The 20085-nt window shown below is 44.9% G+C and overlaps 1 protein-coding gene across 1 annotated transcript in view; it reads left to right on the top strand.

Annotated features, from left to right (window-relative positions):
- prkcg (protein kinase C, gamma) overlaps positions 1-20085 on the top strand; it is a 31393-nt gene that overhangs the window by 9308 nt on the left and 2000 nt on the right. The window contains exons 2-16 of the mRNA XM_061081543.1: positions 5130-5469; positions 8328-8359; positions 8480-8562; positions 9436-9547; positions 10490-10618; positions 10720-10876; positions 11413-11614; positions 12113-12310; positions 14768-14941; positions 15248-15339; positions 15877-15939; positions 16083-16221; positions 18067-18147; positions 18372-18479; positions 18940-19080. Of these exons, the coding sequence (XP_060937526.1) occupies positions 5228-5469; positions 8328-8359; positions 8480-8562; positions 9436-9547; positions 10490-10618; positions 10720-10876; positions 11413-11614; positions 12113-12310; positions 14768-14941; positions 15248-15339; positions 15877-15939; positions 16083-16221; positions 18067-18147; positions 18372-18479; positions 18940-19080 (1953 nt within the window). The 5' untranslated portion in view covers positions 5130-5227. The remainder of the gene's footprint in view (positions 1-5129; positions 5470-8327; positions 8360-8479; positions 8563-9435; positions 9548-10489; positions 10619-10719; positions 10877-11412; positions 11615-12112; positions 12311-14767; positions 14942-15247; positions 15340-15876; positions 15940-16082; positions 16222-18066; positions 18148-18371; positions 18480-18939; positions 19081-20085) is intronic.

Below are 20085 nucleotides of genomic sequence, written 5' to 3'. Positions count from 1 at the left end.
AGGACGTCTCCCTTCATTGTTCAGTCCTCATTTTACCTCTCGCATTTCCTATTTTTAACTTTACATTTTCTTAATCATCCAAACGGCATCTGTATGTTTCTCATTCTACTGTGGATATGTTTGTGTGTGTGTGTGTGTGTGTGTGTGTCTTCTTGGTTTACAGCCTTTATGTATCAATGACTGGGCTCACACACACCAGCTCGCTTTTATGGCCCAGGATCAAATACTGTAAAGCACGCGCTGATAGTCATGCAAACGCACACTCTCCAACCACAAGTGCTTACTCATCACACATTTATGTGCTTTGTTTTCCCATGTGACGATTACTGTGGAGTGCACGGTCCACGGTTCATATTTTCATACGTCCCCCCCCCCCCCCCCCCCAACCCCCTCTTGGTTCTTCTCATGTATGCGAGGACGTCCTCTTCATTTATTTATGACAACAGAACAAGAAACATGTCTCATCCGAGATAAGACCAATGAAGAGTGTGAGTGTTATGGGCCATAAAATGAAGACTAATGGAAATTCTATAGAGAGAGAGAGGTCTAGTGCAGGTTTGTGTGAGGGGGGGAAGCCCCCTATCATTTTCAATCAGAGCCTGCTGCTGCATGACTAATGCTGAAATGACATATATCATTGTCAGATCGGGCATGTTCACACAGCGTTTTTTTAAATAAAGATACGCGCACAGTGATGACAGCCTCAGTCAAACACACACACACACACACACACGTTTGTGCAGCTCACAGCTAGCTCACTCTTATCTTGTAGGCTGACACCATTTTGCTCTCTAACAATCTTGCTAATTATAATTGTTAATTAATTCTCTGCCAGTGTCCTCATCAGGAGACTAATAACCTACATTTCCATTAATTAGACCTTCAACCCCTCGCACCCTCTCTCCGTCTCTCCGTCCCACTGCAATCCACCCCTCCGTCCTCTCCATCCCCCCCGCCTGCCTGCATCTCTGCTCCCGCCCGCTGCTTTCCTCTCCCGCAGTCGTCCACAGACCAAGTGCTCACATGGAGTGTGATTAATTGTGTGTGTGTGTGTATGTGTGTGTGTGTGTGTGTGTGTGTGTGAGAGAGACTGTGTTTATAATTATCACATTGTTGTAATACTTATGCTCATATTCTGGGACAAAATGCTGAATCCACTGAGTTTTAGGATTAAAAGAATAGTTTGATATTTTTCACAAAATTCTCATTTGCTTTCTTGCCGACAGCTACAAGAGAAGACTTGCACCAACTCCCGAGTTCATCGGCTCCGTACAGTGGGCTGCAGTTTGTGGTCTGTTCATTAGATATAAAGCTGGTGCTAGATGCTAGTAGAGTGAGGGTAAAGACTGGAGACAGGTGGAAACCGCTAGCTTTGCTCTCTCTGAAGTTACAGAACAAAATCCTCCTACCAGCACTTCTCGAGCTCACTAATTAATAGTAGCCCAAATCTCTGTTGGTTGCCTGGCAACTGGTCCCAACCACCAAACAGTCTGGTTCATAACCCCCTGAAAAAAACAGCGCGTCGCACTTTTTCACGCTTTTGTTGCAAGGTAAACAAACAAGATGTAAAGTGTTTTTGAGAGTTCGGGGAGTTCGACCGTGGATCTTGTTACTTTTAATCAGTGTTGGGAAATAATGAAAAAAGTAATTTTACTTGACAGAAGCTAATATTGTTCCTGCTTTTTTCGAACTAAGTAATGCCATTACAATTAGCAAAATTTAAACCGGCTCATTATTCATTTCTTGTGGCTCTTGTTAAATGGAAAACTGCAGACAAATGCAGCCGTCACCCGACTTTACAATTTTGCAAATGACTGAATCAAACAATCTATCAGCATAACACAATGGCCTGAGCGGCGCAATATTTTTCTCCCGGAAACATTATTTTCCCCTCGTCAGGGTCAAGGACAGGACACAGTGATGAGTTGTAGTCGATGCGCTGGTGCGAGCACTTTATCCACAGCAAAGATGAATCATTCTAATCTTCTGAAGCACCTGGTTTGTATCTGAGAAACTGTTTATATTTCCTTTCACGCTGCTGAAGCATTTTTAGTGCTTGATTTAAAAGCGGCAATAACGAGGCCTATTAAAACATGTCAGTTGTGTTTTACTGTTCCACTACTTCATTATAGTGGTAATGGACACACTGAGAAATAAAAACTGACACTTGTCTCACACTGTGTCACAACGGTAAGATGATACGGCCACATGTGCATTAATAAGAGAAATTAAACAGCCCTTTAAAAGTAAATTACTTTCTGATGTCACTAAGTCATTTTAATACAAGTAACTTAGATACTTTTGATCAAATAAACGAGGAACTATAATGATTTAGTTTGTATTTCAAATTCTTTACAAACGTAATTCTAAGCTAACCTGTTGCACCTATGCCTAGCTCCATATTTACCATGTAGACATACAGGTGTAGATCTGACTCCCTGCAAGAAAGTGAAAAGGTTTATATACATATATATGATATTGAACTTTATCCAAGACTTAGAGACAACAGCCCTTTTCCAACTCCGCCTTCATTAAGAGGCAGACTAGCTGTTACCCGAAGGATTTTTTACAATCTTTATGCTAAGCTAAGTTCACCCGCTGCACGCCCTAGCTACATATTTACCTTAGACTCACTCAGCTCTGAACTCAGTAGACGAGATCCATTTGTGAGCGCAAAAGTCTGAGTGAGAGGCTCTGAAAATCTGCAGACTTTCTCTGCCTGGCCAACGAGTAGAAATCCAGGAGAAGTTGATGTGTGAACATCGCAGGGGAACCCCCGCTGGATTCACCGCTAGCGAGTGGAGGGCTTGATGACGATTCTAACAAGCGACAGACGCAAAAACGAGATGTCAAGAAAGTTTTTCTGGTGATAAGGGCCGACACTGGGTTCAGTGATTTATGCAGCGGAATGAATACGTTACTTCCTGCCTCTTCCTGCTGCTCCAACTCTCGCCTGAATAATGCGGAGGATTTGATGCTGTTGCGAACGAGTCTGTGCAGAAAACCTCCCGCTGCGTTGTGCAAGTGTGAAAGGCAAAAAACTCTGGGTAAACTCCGGAGCCAATTCTCCCGACTTCTCCCGTGGTTCATGTCTGAAAGTGTGTATAAAGACACACTGTGGTGTTTCTGACTCTGGGCAAGAAGGTGAACAGGTTCATCAAGTAAATGTGAAACTCAATTTAAGACTTTTTAAAGGTTTGTGGTTCATGTGAACGAATGTAAATCTGTGTTTGTGTGTGTGCATATATGCATGTGTATGGTGTCTGTGTGTGTGTGTGTGTGTGTCGTTGACGGTACGTGGTCGATAGCCAGACAAACGGGCCCTCTCTCTTCCAAACGACAGGTCCCAGCAGACGGAGCTGACCTGGTTTCAGTGCACAGCGGAGCCGAGTTATCGCGCCACCGCTTGCTCTGATCTCAGAACAAATTCTAAACGCGCTGAGCTTCCTGTAACTGCACTGTTGCAAAATAGATCAACAGGCCTGTTTATTTCACGGGCCCGCTCCACGCTTCAGTCGCCTTGGATCTGCTGCAAACCCCTGCCACTTTCAACAGTTTATTTCCACTTTGAATCAGTAATTTCATGGAGTCTCCACCCGAGAAGCTCTCTGCTCCTTTTCGCCCATCTCCCCATCTCCTCATCTCCTCTCCCCCTTTTTCCACTCGCCGTCTGGCCCGAGAGGAAGTGAGGGACAGTTGGCGCTCGCTTGTCTGTACTGTAGGCTATTGGTAGTGGCAAAATGGCAGCTTCGGTCTCATCTGTCCTCCTTCCTCTACCTCCCTCACCCTCTCCTCTGAGAGAAGTAACCCAGATTTTAAAATGAATTCCCCTCAATCTCTCTCTCTCTGTCTCTGTCTCTGTCTCTCTCTCTCTCTCTCTCTCTCTCTCTCTCTCTCTCTCTCCCTCTCTCTCTCTCTCTCTCTCCCTCTCTCTATCTCTCCTTCTCTCTCTCCATCTCTCGTCCTCTTCTTGGTAAAAACAGAATCAATCTTGGAAAGAGAATACCACCTCTCTATCTCGTCCTCCTCCTCACCCTGCCTCTGGGTTAACGGATATATACCAGTTCACTCTTCTCTTTTTGTTTCCTAGAAAGCTCGAGTCTCTCGGAACGTTTGTTGCCGTCTCTTTTTTTTAACGCTTTTTTATTTATTCTTTGTTTTTTTTTATTTTGGCTGACTCTTCTCCACTGCACCGCTTCGCTGGGTTTTTCTGTCTCTTCTCTCCATCTTTCTCCCCCCTTTTTTTCTAAGGTGACAAGCTACAGGTGTGACACTTTAGCCTTTTGTTTGAGGTGAACCAGACAAAGAGAATAGAGAGGAGGAGAAGAAAGCTGCCCTTCAGTCCACAGATTCAGGTATTTGTCCTTTTCCTTGCATGGGTCTGTGCACAGTTTTTATAGCCATTTTTTTTTCTTCTTGTCCTCATTTCAACTTATTTTTAAGCACTCTACCATTTTTCCCACCATTCTTCCTTCGCCCTTTATGATTGATTCGCTCCTGCGTCTTTGCTGAGACACCATCATTTCATCACTTTCTTTTTCTCCCAGGGTTTTTTGCTTTGGGCTTATTTATTTATTCATTAAATCTCCGTTGCTGTTTCATTTATCATTTAGCAGCGTGCAACTCTTGCACCACAATCTCCCCAGGTAGCATTTGTCTTTTTTTTTGCACATCAACTCCTCTTATATACATATTCTCCTGGTCCAAACTTTTCTTTCTGCAAAAATGAGGCTAATTGCCAATAAGAGCAGTCAGGAAGCTGAGGGAGGAGATTGGAGCAGATGGTGGGGGTGCTGTTGACATGGCAAAAGGAGGTCCAGTTGACATGACGACAAGGGGGAGTCGGGATGTGATGTAGCCATAGTTGCCAGGGAGATGGAGATATAAGGGGCATAGTAGGAGGGAGATATGGACATGCGGTATGTGGGACACACTAATGGTTCAGTGTCTCAGAGTCTCTTAGGAGAGTTTTGTCTTTGTTCACGGGTTAACCTCTGTTTCCTCTTTCCCTTTTTCGCTCGTATACCTGTTGCATTTCTGGCCCATTCATTCTTTCTCCATCTTTCTCTCCATCACATCCCTCCTCCCTGTCCTTGCTTCCTTCCCTCCTCCCTCTCCCCATGTTCAAGGTCTTCCACCTGGACTCAACACCCTCCTTACTGACACTCATCATCCTATCCCTTCCTCTTTTCCTTTTTTTTTTTTTTGCCAATATTCTCCAGGCATCATGTCTACCCCGGTCTCCCCTTCCCCCTCGCTCTCCCCGTTGACACTGGCCTCCCCTACATCAGCCGCCTCCCCCGGTGCTTCCCCTTTGCCCTCGCCCCTCTCCCCTCCACCCAGAGTGCCCGTGTTCCAGAGGAAGGGAGCGCTCAAACACAAGAGGATCGTGGAGGTGAAAGACCACCAGTTCACGGCACGCTTCTTCAAACAGCCCACCTTCTGCAGCCACTGCACCGACTTCATCTGGTAACACAAACACAGACACACACACACACACACACACATACAGCAGCACATTTGCACAGAAACCTCCCTGGCAGCTCATAAGCCGCCTCCTCAGACATCCCACTACTCCTTATGACTTTTTCTCTTTTTCGCCTACACTGACCTCATCTGATCACATGACCTCCACTCCACACTCCCGGCGCCCACACAACACAGGAATTACTTCAGGAACTTAATATAGTCATGCACAATCAAAATTTCAGTTAGGAAATAAAGTTACAGCAAACAACATGCCCACACACACAGAGGCAGGGCTGGTGGAGGAAGTATCCAGATCTTAAAGGGGAAATCCTTCCATTTTAGTCACGTCCATGAATTCAGAGACAAACTAAAGCAAGAATGGCCAAAATCAATGCACCAAATGATGAGATGTTATTATTTTAGTAAATGTGACAACACAAAACAAGACTAATGACTCCCATATTGTGCTCTGGGATAGTGTGATAGACATAAATCATTTAAAATCCCACTGGAAGATATTAAAAATGCAGTGTCATAAAACTGTGGGTAGTGCTGTTTTAATTAGGTCATAAGAAGTTGTCATTTTTTCGAGATGCATGGTTTTTTACAGGACATTGATGATATATGTTGCTTGGAACTCGTAATCTGAAAAGTATTTTCAGATGAATATGATGTGAAATTGCAGCATTTCCCTTGAAAAGTAAGTGGGAGGCAGAGAACACCTCATCCAAAGCCAAGAAATAGAAACACTAGATCAGGTGAGGTAACAGTGTCTCAAACTGAACTCCTGTAAAGTAGAGTAATGCATTGTCTTATTCTTATTTCCATCTTGCAGGCACATGAGTATTTATCCATGAACAAAGAGAGTCTTATATACCGACAAGCATTGTTTGTGTGTGTGTGTGTGTGTGTGTGTGTGTGTGTGTGTGTGTGTGTGTGTGTGTTTGTGTGTTTGTGTGTTTGTGTGTTGGGACATATGGTGGGGGTGTATGTTGGCCTTGCATGTGCCAGCAGCCTCTGGGTAGCTTTCAGGACATTTCTCCAAGTGGCTGCTGTCTTGGCTGTGGTGGGTTTTGCGTGGCCCTTCGTTCAGGGTGAAAACTCTTTCCCTTCTCACAGGAAGTCAGAGCAGCAGCAGCAGCAGCTCGACAACCTGGGCGTTGTAGCGCCTGCAGGGACGAGCAGAGTAATTAAAGACTGTAAAACGATTATTCTAATTCGGAAATGTAAATATCTTGTTTCTCAACTGGGTTAAATGTTTTTTATTGCGTTGTAGGGCATCTTCAGTATCAGTTGAGAGGAATAGTTTGAAAAGATAAAAACAAGCGGCCATTGCTTGATGTATTAGTTGAGGTTTATGTGAATGGAATCAACAACCTGTTGTTTACTACATGTTATTTCTTAAAAAAGAATTTTTGTTCTGAAAGGTCGGGGAATAAGAGCAGTCGGTGATGCACAACATATTATTATCAGTAATAATGATAACAATAATATAACTACTGTATTTCTGCAGCACTTAACCAAACAAGGTTACAAAGTACTCTACAATATAGATGGGAATAAACCAACACAGGAGAAGGCAACAAAACTAAGAGAAACATACAAGAAATTATTCAAAACAAGCAATATCCGTTAAAACATTCAAACGTAAATTATTTTTAAATATTCTATAAGAAGAGTAGTTTTTAATGAATGATGGCTCAGTTGTGAGCAAGTGTCCCAACACACCATGGCAGTGTAACAGGGAGATATAATACACTTGAGTGTGTTATATGGAGTGTGTTATATGATGTTCCTATTTGTAATGTCAAATTTTCCTTTAGTCTGTTTTGTTTATTTAATGCATACATATATACTGTTTCATTTTTAATCAATCATTAGTAATTTGTTACTCAAACTACATATTGCATAATGTTTTTTAATATTCTGGTCATTTTATGCATTTATTCTGATGCTCTTTTCCAACTCTTATTTTAATTGAGGAGCTTCTTCAAAGCATCATCACATTAACATGCAGACATTCACTACACTGAATTCCCTGTGATTTCCAGCCAGGAAGCAGCTCTGTCAGTCTCAGCTGATCTGTACCTGGCTCTCTGATGCTCTCTGCTGGTCCAACAGCAGAACTCGCCTTGTGCACTCCAGTGCTGCAGTCCAGAGACTTGTGTTGAATGCTGATCGAGGATCAGACTACCCTAAACAATGCCATCCCTTATTTATTACTCAGGCAGATGGTGAGCTTATTGTAGATCAGTGATAATGGTCGGTTTCCTATATGGTCCCCTGGGCCTCTCCGGTGGGACGGTGGAGGAGCACGCCGCTGTGTCTTGTTTGTCCGACTTTTCTAAACCTCCTAATCGAAAGTTGATTCACAGCAGGCAAGCCGCTGAGTGGACTCTTTAGCCAATCAATGACTTTAATTATTCAATTAAAGCTCTAAGGAGACACTGGAAACTGGCCAACACCGCAGTTCTGGAAACAGAAGAACTGTGTGTGTCTCTCTCACTCTCTGTGTGTCTGTGTGTGTGTGTGTGTGTGTGTGTGTGGGGTAGAGAGACACAACTATTGACACTCCTCTACTTGACCTAGTCAGCAATGAGGCTCAGAAAGGACAGACACCCAACATTCACACAGCATGACGCATGTTGATCATGCTGGTCTTCTCTCACCCAGCCTCCATGTCTGATGGTCGTAATGCAGCGTGGAATAATGCAACAGCACTATCTCTAGTCTTGGCAGCATTATCAAAACTCTCCGGGCTCGGAGTCTCAGAAGGGAAAATACTTCATCTTAAAGTGAGGCAGAGGAGATTGTTTTTTTTCTTTCTCTGTCTTAATCCATGTGTCTCTCTCACTCAGGGGCATTGGCAAACAGGGATTCCAGTGTCAAGGTAGAGATAAACCTGCTGATGTTCTCTTCTATTACACTATTTAATCTTCTCTCCTGTTATTTTTTCCGCGTGACAAATTGATTTTTGAGGATATTTTTTTCTTCTCTGTGTTTTCTTCAGTGTGCAGTTTTGTGGTGCACAAGCGATGCCACGAGTTTGTGACCTTCACGTGTCCGGGCTCCATCGCACCCCCCAGACCAGAAGTGAGCAGATTTGTTGGCGCACACGTCTTGTGTTCCATTTCACTCAAGAATCCTCCCGTCGTCATCATATTCAAGGCGACACTTGTTGCCAGGAACTTGTGTGCATGACTCATCTGCCTATCCATACATCCTGCGCATCACTGTGACGTCCCACAAGGCCTCTGAGATGTAGGGAGAGAAGGGGGAGAGACGGGTTGAGGGTGGGAGGGACTGAGGAGAGGGAGAATTAGAGGGTAAGTGAAGAGAGGAGAATAGCATTGTGGCATTTCATGGAATTAAAGGAGATTTGTCTTTTTTTCAAACTTTTTTTTCTTCCTGTCAGCTAAATAAACTGCCTCAGAAATTAGGTCAAAGGGAATGACAATGTGTGTGTGTGTGTGTGTGTGTGTGTGTGTGTGTGTGTGTGTGTGTGTGTGTGTGTGTGTGTGTGTGTGTGTGTGTGTGTGGGATGACAATGGGAAAGGAAAAGAGGAGAAACAGGGTGACTGTGTTTTTAAATAGCGGCTCCGAGGAGAGAAAACACTTTGGGAGAGGTGGAGGGAGCGGAGGGAGGTGGTGGTGGTGGGGGGGGGTCTGATGAGCTGAAGAGAGATAAAAATGATTCATCCCTCTGTGCACAGAATACACACACTCTCTCACACTCACACACACACTCGTAGCCTTGCCGTGATGCACTCTCATTTATATGTCCTCTCCCAGTGGAGAAATCTAATTGGCTTGTCCATAAATACCCCACTCTACATCTCTCCACTAATCATACTCTGCACGTATGTGTGTAAATGTGTGAATGTGTTTGTGTGTGTCTCCTCAGTGATCAGTGTGTATATTTGGGTGAGGTTCCTTAGTGCGTATTTCTTTCCTTTTGTATTTCAGGACCTAAAGAGTCAACACACATTTAAGATCCAGACCTACTCCAGTCCGACCTTCTGTGACCACTGCGGCTCGCTGCTGTACGGCCTCATACACCAGGGCATGAAATGCACCTGTGAGTTTCATCAGATACCAAAAGTGTAATGCATCTGTGTCTGTGTACTTCCATTCATCATGCTACGGGGATACAAATCGGCACAGACAGGTTCATTATTGGGATTCACCTCCCAGCAGCTAGAAAAAAGCTCATTCCCTCACAAAGATCAGATCATTTTAAAGGAGTAGTTCTATATTTTTTTGGGTTGTGCTCATTCATGTCCTGAATTAGATAAGGAGGCTTGCAACCAGTTGAGAAGCCAGATATTCCAATGTAATCCCTTTAAAACTACAATATGTTCTTTCTTACAGATACAGTGTGTAAAAGTGTGTGCTTTAGAGATGGTTATCTGCAAATAGGTTTCCAGTCGTGAAGCCAAGCCAAGCTGTCGATTATATACTGAAGTGAAGTGAAGATACATGACACTGGTATCAAACTACTCATCTAACTCCAGACAACTAAACAAATGTGTATTCCTGTAATATTAATATGTTGAACTGTTCCTTTAAGATTCGGATCAGGGGTAGGAATGGTTAAGGCATGGATGAAGGGGCCTGGAGTCTAATTCCAGTCTGATGGAGCCCTCAAAGCGCTTTTTTATAGTATTAGTCACATTCACACATCTACACACGTTCATAGATACTGCACTATACTCAGCACTATTTCTAAGATACACTTGTATCTTGCCCAAAGACACTTCGGAAAGCAGACTAGGGGAGCTGGGGATTGAACCAACGATATTCTGATAAGTGGACGCCAGTATCGTTGTGGCAGAAATGAGATATGTGTGGTGGCAGTAAGTTGTCCACTGAACCAGAAGGTCCTTTGTTCCATCCCTGGCTTCCGCAGTCCGTACGCTGACCTTGTGTAAGACACTGAACTCTCAGATCTCTGTTTTTGGCCTACTATATACAAGTGTGTTTTATTATACTTGTGTTTTGTGTGTCTTCATATGCTGAGGTTGTGACATGAACGTCCATCGGCGATGTGAGACGAGTGTTCCCAGCCTGTGCGGTCAGGACCACACAGAGAAGAGAGGAAGAATCCACCTGACAATCAGAGGAGAGAAGGAGGACGTCTACGTCACAGGTGATAGAACCTTTTTAAAGTTTTCAACACAAAGAGCCAGATTACAGGTATAATGAAGGGTTTCTCTGTCTATACTTCCAATCACTCTGCTTTCTCTCCAGTCCTGGAGGCTCGTAACCTGATGCCCATGGACCCTAATGGCCTGTCGGACCCCTATGTTAAACTGAAATTGATTCCGGACCCAAGGAGCCACAGCAAACAAAAGACCAAGACTATTCGCTCCACACTCAATCCCGTCTGGAATGAGAGTTTCATTTTGTGAGTCAGTGTTAACTTTGATCCAAGGTGAAAAAGTAACAAGGTTTTAGGACTTTAAAATAAAATGTTCCAGAAACGGAGATTACAGGGTCCAAAATGACCCTGAAAGATTAAGAAAGGGGATGGAATATAAAAGCAGATTACTCAGAATACAAAGTACAGATTATGATCACGGAATTCATCCATGTTATCTTGCATACACAGTTTCCTATATGTTTTGATGCAGTCGACTATAGGTAGTTTTTATTTATTTTATATCGGTAGTATCTTGAAAATGTCATACAGATGAACATATCAGCAGTGGTGGGGGAAGTACAAATTAATAGAAAAATGTACTCAAGCAAAAATCATTTACTTATCTACTAGTGAGTAAATAGATCAACAAAAGTAAAGTACAGATACATGGAAAATGTACTGAAATACAGTAAGTATGTAAATGGCCTTTGTCAGATCCCGGCACTACATTTAAGACAAATTCCTACTGTGCCTTTGTGCGTCATTGTGTTGCTTCTAAGAAAGTTTGTTTGTGTGTGTAGCTCAGTGCGTGGTCACCAGTGGGACAGGCGACTGTCTGTGGAGGTTTGGGACTGGGACCGCACGTCCAGGAACGATTTCATGGGGGCGCTGTCGTTCGGGGTGAGTGAGATCTTCAGGCGTCCCATCAGCGGCTGGTTCAAACTGCTGGCCCAGGATGAGGGAGAGTACTACAACATCCCCGTGCCAGACCCGGACCTGCAGGTAAGACACACTGTGTTTCTCATCAGTAAAACCACTGCATCTTCCTCAAGGTGAACACAATTTAACAACGTGCAAACTGTGGAGCCGCCCTTTATTTAGTACCATGTAAATGAGCATTCATTCTAACGCCTTGGTTTTGGCTTTATCAGCTTGTAATTACCTACATCTAATAAACAGATGCCACTGCTCACACTGGGTCAGGATGTTGAACTTTCTCTCTACTTACAATTCTATCTGAGGAAGAAAACATGGAAGATTTATGCCTGGTGTTGTAGATAAGTAATTAGATAATAAATTACATTGAGTCCCCTCCCTCCTCCGTTACGCGGTGTCTCCACCAGGGTGCAGGATTGTCCTGGCTCACTGTAATCTAAATCCAGGGGTAGGACGGGGTTCAGTTAGTCTGGTGGTCATGTGTCTTAATGCTGTGCTGTAGTGTTCTGTGCCGGACGGGATCCAGTCATTCACTTCTCAACCTTTATGGATCTTTCTCTATAGGAGCCTCAGCTGGAGGCCTCAACACCCTCCGTGCCTCAAGCAGTGCCTGCCCTGCTGTCTGAACCTTTCCCTACGGCCCTGTCCCCGGCCTCTGTCTCACCCTGTCCACCTGTCCACACCCCCCTCCCCAGCGTAGTCAAAGTGGGCATCAACGACTTTAACTTCCTCATGGTGCTGGGCAAAGGCAGCTTTGGCAAGGTAAACACACACACACACACACACACACACACAATGAGCAGCTCTGATCCAACAGCAGTAAGTGAGATCACAGGTCATTAATCCATGCAGACAAAAACAACAATTATTCTTGGTTTTAAATTACTTCTTCTTCTGATCTTCAGTTTGCATTTCATTCAGTAGAAAAAGTCTCCTCTCTCACTAACATGCTCATTGTCTCCTTCCACTGCCAAATTATTAATTTAACCCCTGGCTTCTTCTGAGCTGTCAGCAGTCGTGAGCTCGGGCTGGCCGCCTTCCGACTCCTGGAGGTGTTTCATTTCAAGGGAGCCTCTGCTCTCCATCTTCTCTTTAATTCCCCAGTAGATGAGCCATAATGAGGGAGAGAGTGGAGTTCCGCGTCCTTCTTCCTCCTCTGAAATCCCGCTCTGCTGTTTCATAACTGTCAGAGGAGAGTCTACAGAGGACAGGAGAAATAGACTCGACTTACGTAAGATGTGTGAGAAAAAAAAAGAAGACGACGACCCAAGAAAGGAGAGACAGACCCCGGGGCTGCTGAGTGAGGGGAAGTGAGAAAGAGAGGGAGAGATGGAGGGAAACATCACTGTGCCGCAGAAAGGGACAGAATGACCGAGAGGAAACTGGATATCAAGAAGAGGAACGAGACAAAAGAACCACACTGCTCCAAAGTTTTATACCAACTCAGGTTTTCAGTTTTTTACTGAAATTCACAAACTTCACGCCCGGAGAATAACCCTACATGTAGATAGTAAAAACTACGATTTATTTGTTTTTACTGTGATTACCACTGTTGCTTCACAACATGAAGGTTCTTGGTTCCAATCCTGGTCTGCCCTGTGGCCTCTCTAATGTAGTGTGCATGTTCACCTATGTCTTCATGGGTTTTCCCCGGCTTCCTCCCGCAGTCCAAGCACATGTAGATTGATGTGAGGTTGATTGGAGACTCTAAATCGACCGTAGGTGTGAATATGAGTGTGAATGGCTGTTTGTCTGAAGAGCTGTCCAGAGTGTCCTCCATGGATCGATGAAAGGATGGATGGAAGGACGGATGGACGTATGGACAGATGAACGGATGGACACATATAAAGAGTCCTGTTTTTGTGTGACCACAGAGAAGGGCAGAGCAGACAGAGGGTGGCGGGATTCCTCTCTGGGACTGGCAGTTCATCAATATCCCTGCACACACACACATGCACATTCACACTCTCTCTCTCACACACATTCACACCCGCTCACACAGAGGACACACACACACGCAACCTCCCTCACCTTCCTGCAGCCATATTGATTTCTGACGAATGAAGCTGTGTAATTTTCGGTCCTGTTCGCCACAGTTTGAGGGAACGATGAGATCCTTTATCTCCAGTGGCCAGCGACCATCACGGCACACAATCAACCAGCCCATTTCACACAGTACTGTATCAGCACTTTCCAGTGCTCTTGAATATATCTGACCCACTAAACCTGAGGCCATGTGGTTCACAGTGTGGAAAATGAGAGCGTCATCGGCTCTCGGAGCATCACGCTGGCAGCTAGTTTCACAACAGAGAACAGCCACTAAATATATAGTTTTAATATCTGACAAACAACATGAGAGCTGCCTCACTTTTTCATTTATTATATTAACCTGTTTTGAAATCTTAGGGCAACATTAAATTGAGTTATTGTTGATAATAAATACCAGGAACAAAGTATCAATCAACCAACAGGATTTTAATTACACCCATACCCTCAAACAATTACGTAAAATGACATAAATGAATAATTTTCATACGCAAACATTAATCAACAGCGAGCAATTGTTTAGCATGTCATTTAATCTAATGCAAAAATGTTGCATATGTGCATCAAAAGCACAAAATCACTTTATTACAACAGCACTCATAGTTTGCATTAAAACACTTTATCCGGTTGGAGAAATTAAGCTTTAATGAGAGATGCATCGACTTTGAACACTGTTATTGAATATTGAACACTCCATACATCCATCACCATATGCTGCTGCTGGAGCCAATCCCAGCTGGACAGGTCGCCAGTTCATCGCAGGGCCGACATCCAGAGACAAACACTCACTCTCACATTCACAGCTTCAGTCACTTTAGAGTCTCTGATGAACCTAAACCCAGTCTGCATGTCTTTGGACTGTGGGAGGAAGCTGGGAGGAGACCCAAACAAACACAGAACATAGAAACAGAAAGGCAGGGACTCAAACCAGAAACCTTCTCGCTGCTCCACCATGTCGCCCGTCTTTGTCAAAGCGATGAAAAAACTCTGTTGATGTTTTTCAGCCTCTGCACTTGTCATCTTCTTCTCAGCTTGTGCAGTGTCTATAAATAAACTTTTTGTTTATTTATGGATCTCAGCAGTTGAAAGACTCTACAGTGTCCCCTCTTAAACCCGGCACGATGCTTTGTTGTTACAGTAACTTATCCTCCTGCCTCTGTTTTTTCCGCTCAGGTGCTGCTGGCGGAGGAGAGAGGCAGCGAGCGTCTGTTCGCCGTCAAAGTGTTGAAGAAAGACGTCCTCTTCCAGGACGAGGACACGGAGAGCGCCCTGGTGGAGCGGAGGGTCCTGGCGCTCTCCTCTCGCCCTCACTTCCTCACGTCGCTCTACTGCGCCTTCCAGAGTGAGGTGTGTGTGTGTGTGTGTGTGTAGAAGGTGTAAAGGGTCGGTCTCAAATGAACCACATAACTTTCATTAAATTGTCCATAAACCCGTCTGACATTTGGTCTCAGTCGTTCTCCCAGGAGTTGTTTCAGTCCAGGTTGGCTGAGAATTTCGATTAATAAATGAAATAATTAGCTTGCTTTCGTTAACAAGGTCCTCGGTCCTGGCGGAGAGGTTTTAACAGATTGCTTTTTAATTTGGACAAGAGGTCATTATGTATGGAGTCTGTGTGAACGTGTGTGTGTGTGTGTGTGTGTGTCATTTCTGCAGGAGCGCCTGTATTATGTGATGGAATACGTCAACGGAGGAGACCTGATGTTCCACATTCAGATAGTCGGCAAGTTCAAAGAGCCTCATGCAGCGTATGTAGCATTAAAAAGCTCTTTTCTCTTGTACCTTTAATCACAGTCCTCATCTACAGCGTCTCATTTCCTGCCTTTCTCATAAAACTCTCTGATCCTCTGCGCACACACTCGTCCCTCGGCTTTGTTCATTATTCTCCTCGATTCATAAAAAGTCATCAACTCAAGTACCGGCCCTCATCTCTGTCCACTGACTCTCTCCTCCCACCAATCTCATCTCTTCATCTACATTCTCCCTCCCCCCGGCTGTTCTTCTAATCAATAATCTTTGATCAATCATCTAAAACTAATTTTTCCTCTGATGCATATTTCCAGCTCCCTTTCTTCATCTTTCCCCCCCCCCCATCTTTCATCTCTTTGGTTACTGTCCCTTTCATCACCCTCCGCTGCTCCACTCCCATCTCTCCTCTCCTCTTGTCATCATCCTCTTTTGAATTAACTGAAAACATAAAGCAACCAGTAGTGAGCGTTCCCCCCCAGCCCACCAACCACCCCTCCACCCTCATCTCCTCTCTCTCCTCTCTCTTCTCCCTGCAGGTTCTACGGAGCAGAGATAGCGGTGGGCCTCTTCTACCTCCACAGCAAAGGCATCATCTACAGGTACGGAGCCGCGCGGCCACGGTTGGTGCTGCCGTCAGACCCTGACACAGATTTATCATGTCTTCTCTGGCTAATGACGGTTGTAAAGGTGTTATCTATCAAAATGATTCATACCTGTGCGATCAATCTCCCTTCTCTCCCAGGGATCTGAAGCTGGATAATGTGCTGCTGGACAGCGACGGCCACATAAAGATAGCCGACTTTGGGATGTGCAGGGAGGGCATGTTCCAGGGCGACACCACTCGCACCTTCTGCGGCACCCCTGATTACATCGCCCCCGAGGTACACTGACACCTGCCCTCTGTCCACAGTCCGCCGGCGCTCCCTCATCTCCCCGGGTTTCACCCCTCGTTGTTTGCCTGACCCGAGTTTGCAGCGAACTGAGACTATGTGTCGCGTCGCTGCTGCAGCTCCTCTCGTCTGCTCCGTCCTGCCTGACCTTGTCAGCATTTTTGAATAATTTACTCCCCATAATTCAGTTAGTAGTGGTGTGTGTGTGTGTGTGTGTGTGTGTCTGTGTGTGTGTGTGTGCTTGTGGACATAACATAAATCATAACTGTCCTTCAGAAACACTGTATTACCACGTTATCCATTTTCTCTGTAAATCATCTTTTTCAAGTCTGTCTTAAAGCAAAATACAGGTGTAGTAAGTTTATTGAGACAGGTTTTGTTTCCTCCAGTTCCTCCAGTTCATACACGTCTACAAAAGATCATTCTTCCAATGTTTGGAGAGCAAGAGTGCTTGTTCCAAACCATGTCTAAAGTTTATTTGAAGCCTATATGAGGTCTCAGAAGTGTGAAATGGATTTATTATTAAACAAACCATCGTGGTGCAAGATTTCAAACATCCCTCTTTGTGTTTCCCCCGGCTGTGTGTCTGTGCAGCGGAGGGAGAGGGAGACAAAAAAGGGAATTTTTAATTAACAAGACTTTAACTCCTGTTACTCAGACCCCTGATGCCTCCTATTAGCTTTGGCCGAAGTCTGTCATGTATTTTTACACAGAAAACAGACACTGCATCACAAACACCAGATACTATCTCGTACATTTTGTATAAAAAAAAAAAGCTGTGCCTCAGGAGGAGTCTGAGCTGGTTTTCTATTGACTAAAGGTCGGCGGTTCGATCCTCCGCCCATTGTCCTGAACTCCAATATACCCCTGATGGCTGTGCCTGCAGTGGATGTGTGAGAGGGGGGGGGGGAGTGCAGCATACAGCCGTGCCGTATGGGTGACTGTGACTTGTTCTGTAAATTGCTTGCTATACAAATACAATCCATTTACCATATGTGAACCCATCTCTTGTTTTCAATCCATCCTTTGATGTTCACACACTCGCTCACGGAGTTCAGAGCGAGTGAACTCTCTCAACCTGATATAATAAATGTCAATGGCAAATAGCATCTCCTCTGAAATGCTATAAACAGTGGAGGTGACTTTGCTTGACACGCTTTTGATATGTTAAATATCTGCATGCTGGAATTTTATGTTACAAATCCTGTGAAATATCTGTGTGTGTGTTTCTGTGTGAAGCTGTCACACACACACACATTAATGCAGCGAGTGTGTGAAGCAGATATCCAGCCTGTTTGATTTGTGGACTGGTAGAAGACAGATCCAGTGAAGAGAGGAAAAGAGGATGTGGCTGTTGTGCACGTCTTTGATATTGTAAACCTTGCACTGGAACCCCTGGGTATTGACTCTCTTATGTAAACACCCATTGATTCTTTTGCATCTGCCATTTTGGAAGAGAGACAATATATTTCCCCAGGGGCTGGGGATTGCACACACACACACACACACACACACGGACGGCAGGGAAACAAACAAACAAACAAACAAGCACACATGTGCATGTACACACACACACAAGCAGGCAGACGCACAAATCCAAAGTCATGTGTTGATTATTCCTGAGCTCATTCATATATTTACCCTCCCTAATGCCGCACTTTCTCTTTTTCCTCTCGCTCGGCTTTTCACTCCGGCTGTTTATCCTCTGAGCAGCCGACTGCTACAACTCGGCTTTCTCTAACTCTCCCCGTCTTCCTTTCACTTCTTCAACTCTGCGCACCGTCGTCCTGCTTCTTCATCTCCTTTCCTCTTTTATTCTCTCCATTCTTTTTTCAGATCGTGGCATACCAGCCCTATGATAAATCGGTGGACTGGTGGTCTTTTGGGGTGCTGCTGTATGAAATGCTGGCAGGACAGGTAACAGTTGGCTCAATCCTATCATACACCCATGTGCACGCTTAAGCTTAAGCCCCCGGTCCTTTGTAATCACTTTCCAAAGAACTTACATTTCAATATGTGTGCTCAGATCCTCATGGCTGCTCTCGACTTCTCTCTCTCTCTCTCTCTCTCTCTCTCTCTCTCTCTCTCTCTCTCTCTCTCTCTCTCTCTCTCTCTCTCTCTCTCTCTCTCTCTCTCTCTAGCCCCCGTTTGATGGCATCGATGAGGAGGAGCTGTTCCAGTCCATCATGGAGCAGAACGTGTCGTACCCCAAGACTCTCACCCGTGAAGCTGTTGCCATCTGCAAGGGAGTGAGTCATACACCCATTCGCTCACAGATAATTAAGATCATTCTATACGTAAATCAGAAACATTTTATGAACCAACAACACATTTTAGAATACATTTGAATAATGAGGGAAATAAGATATGAAAAAAACTTAAATTGATCCTTTTCGGGAATGTGCTTATTTAGCTTTCTTGACGGGAGACTGCTACCACTCCCTTGAATGAGATGCTATAGCTGCAGCAGCTGTTACATGAACCCTGCCTCCATTCATGGTGCACTGACAATCAAGATAAATGTGCATTGACATAAGAAGAAAAATCACATATCAGAGAAATAAATAAAGCAAAGCAAATGTATAGGCCCTGATTATAGTCATGCTGTTCTTTTCTCTTCTCTCATTTCCCCCTCCCTCCCTCCCTCCCTCCCTCCCTCCCTCCCTCCCTCCCTCCCTCCCTCCCTCCCTCCCTCCCTCCCTCCTCCAGCTCCTGACAAAGCACCCTGCGAAGCGTCTGGGCGGAGGAGAGGACGCCGAGAGAGAGATTAGGGAGCATCCGTTCTTTCGCTGGATTGACTGGGACCGTCTGGAGAGACTGGAGATACCGCCGCCCTTCAAACCCAGAACTGTCAGTTTAACAGATGGACTCCACAAATCCCTCTCTCTCTCTTTCATCCTTTTATTCTTTCGTTCTTTAGTTCTTTCTATACCTCTAGTCAAGGTGAAACAGGTTCTCAAGTTGTTTTCAAGTTGCAAACTTTTGCTTTACACAGTCTAGCCACACGTTATTATCTCTCTTCTTCTCCACGGAGCTCCGCTGCTTCTTTGGCATCCACATAGTTAAAATGATTCATTCTTCTTTGCAGAATACACAGGATGTGAGCTCTGCTGTTTTTTCTAAATCGTGTGGATAATGTTTTGGATAGTCTTTTCGGTGATAATAATCCTGTCTCCAGCTCCTGATGTACGCAGTTATATCCTCTCGAAGCAGTTTCTCTGGCCGACAGCCAGTTCTTTGGCTGTCGAAACACAAAGAACTGGTGTGTGATCAGACTCTGGCTCCGACCCGGCCCTTGAACTTCCTCAGTGTGGAGAAGGGGAATTAGAGAATTGAAGCTGTCACTTCTTTCCATCTGTCTCCTTCTATCTCTCCGTCTCCGTGCGTAGCTCCTCTCTCAGCCCTCCACTTTGTGCTGGCCATTTCACCCCCTCCTCTCCTCTCCTCTCTGTTCTAACAACCCTCTCTCCCTCCCTCTTTCTTTTCTCTCTTTCATCACCTCTGCCGGTACCTGGAGACGGACTCTGAGCGCTCGGGCACAGACAGTCCAGTCACAACAGACAGGCCCCTCTGACCTTGAGGTCTTTCCTTCTCCTTCCAAATGCAAATGTGTGTCATCATTAGCCCGCCACACACCGGTCTCTGGCCTCCGCTGGCCGGTGGTGAGGTGTGCCTTGATTGAGCTGCGTGTGCTCTGGGGTCAGAGGCCAGGCCCATTAGCTAAATGAGATTCATACCATCCAGCAGAGACACTGTCTTATTCTGTAAAGGAGCTGGAGAAGAGACGTGAGCAGCTTTCTGCCGACAGCGGGTGAGGTAGACGGGGAAAGGGGGGCCGGGCGGGATTCCTCACAT

This window comes from Limanda limanda, chromosome 11 (assembly GCF_963576545.1).
Source record: "Limanda limanda chromosome 11, fLimLim1.1, whole genome shotgun sequence".
Classification (NCBI taxonomy): Eukaryota; Metazoa; Chordata; class Actinopteri; order Pleuronectiformes; family Pleuronectidae; genus Limanda; species Limanda limanda.
This window is presented reverse-complemented; position numbering and strand designations above follow the sequence as displayed.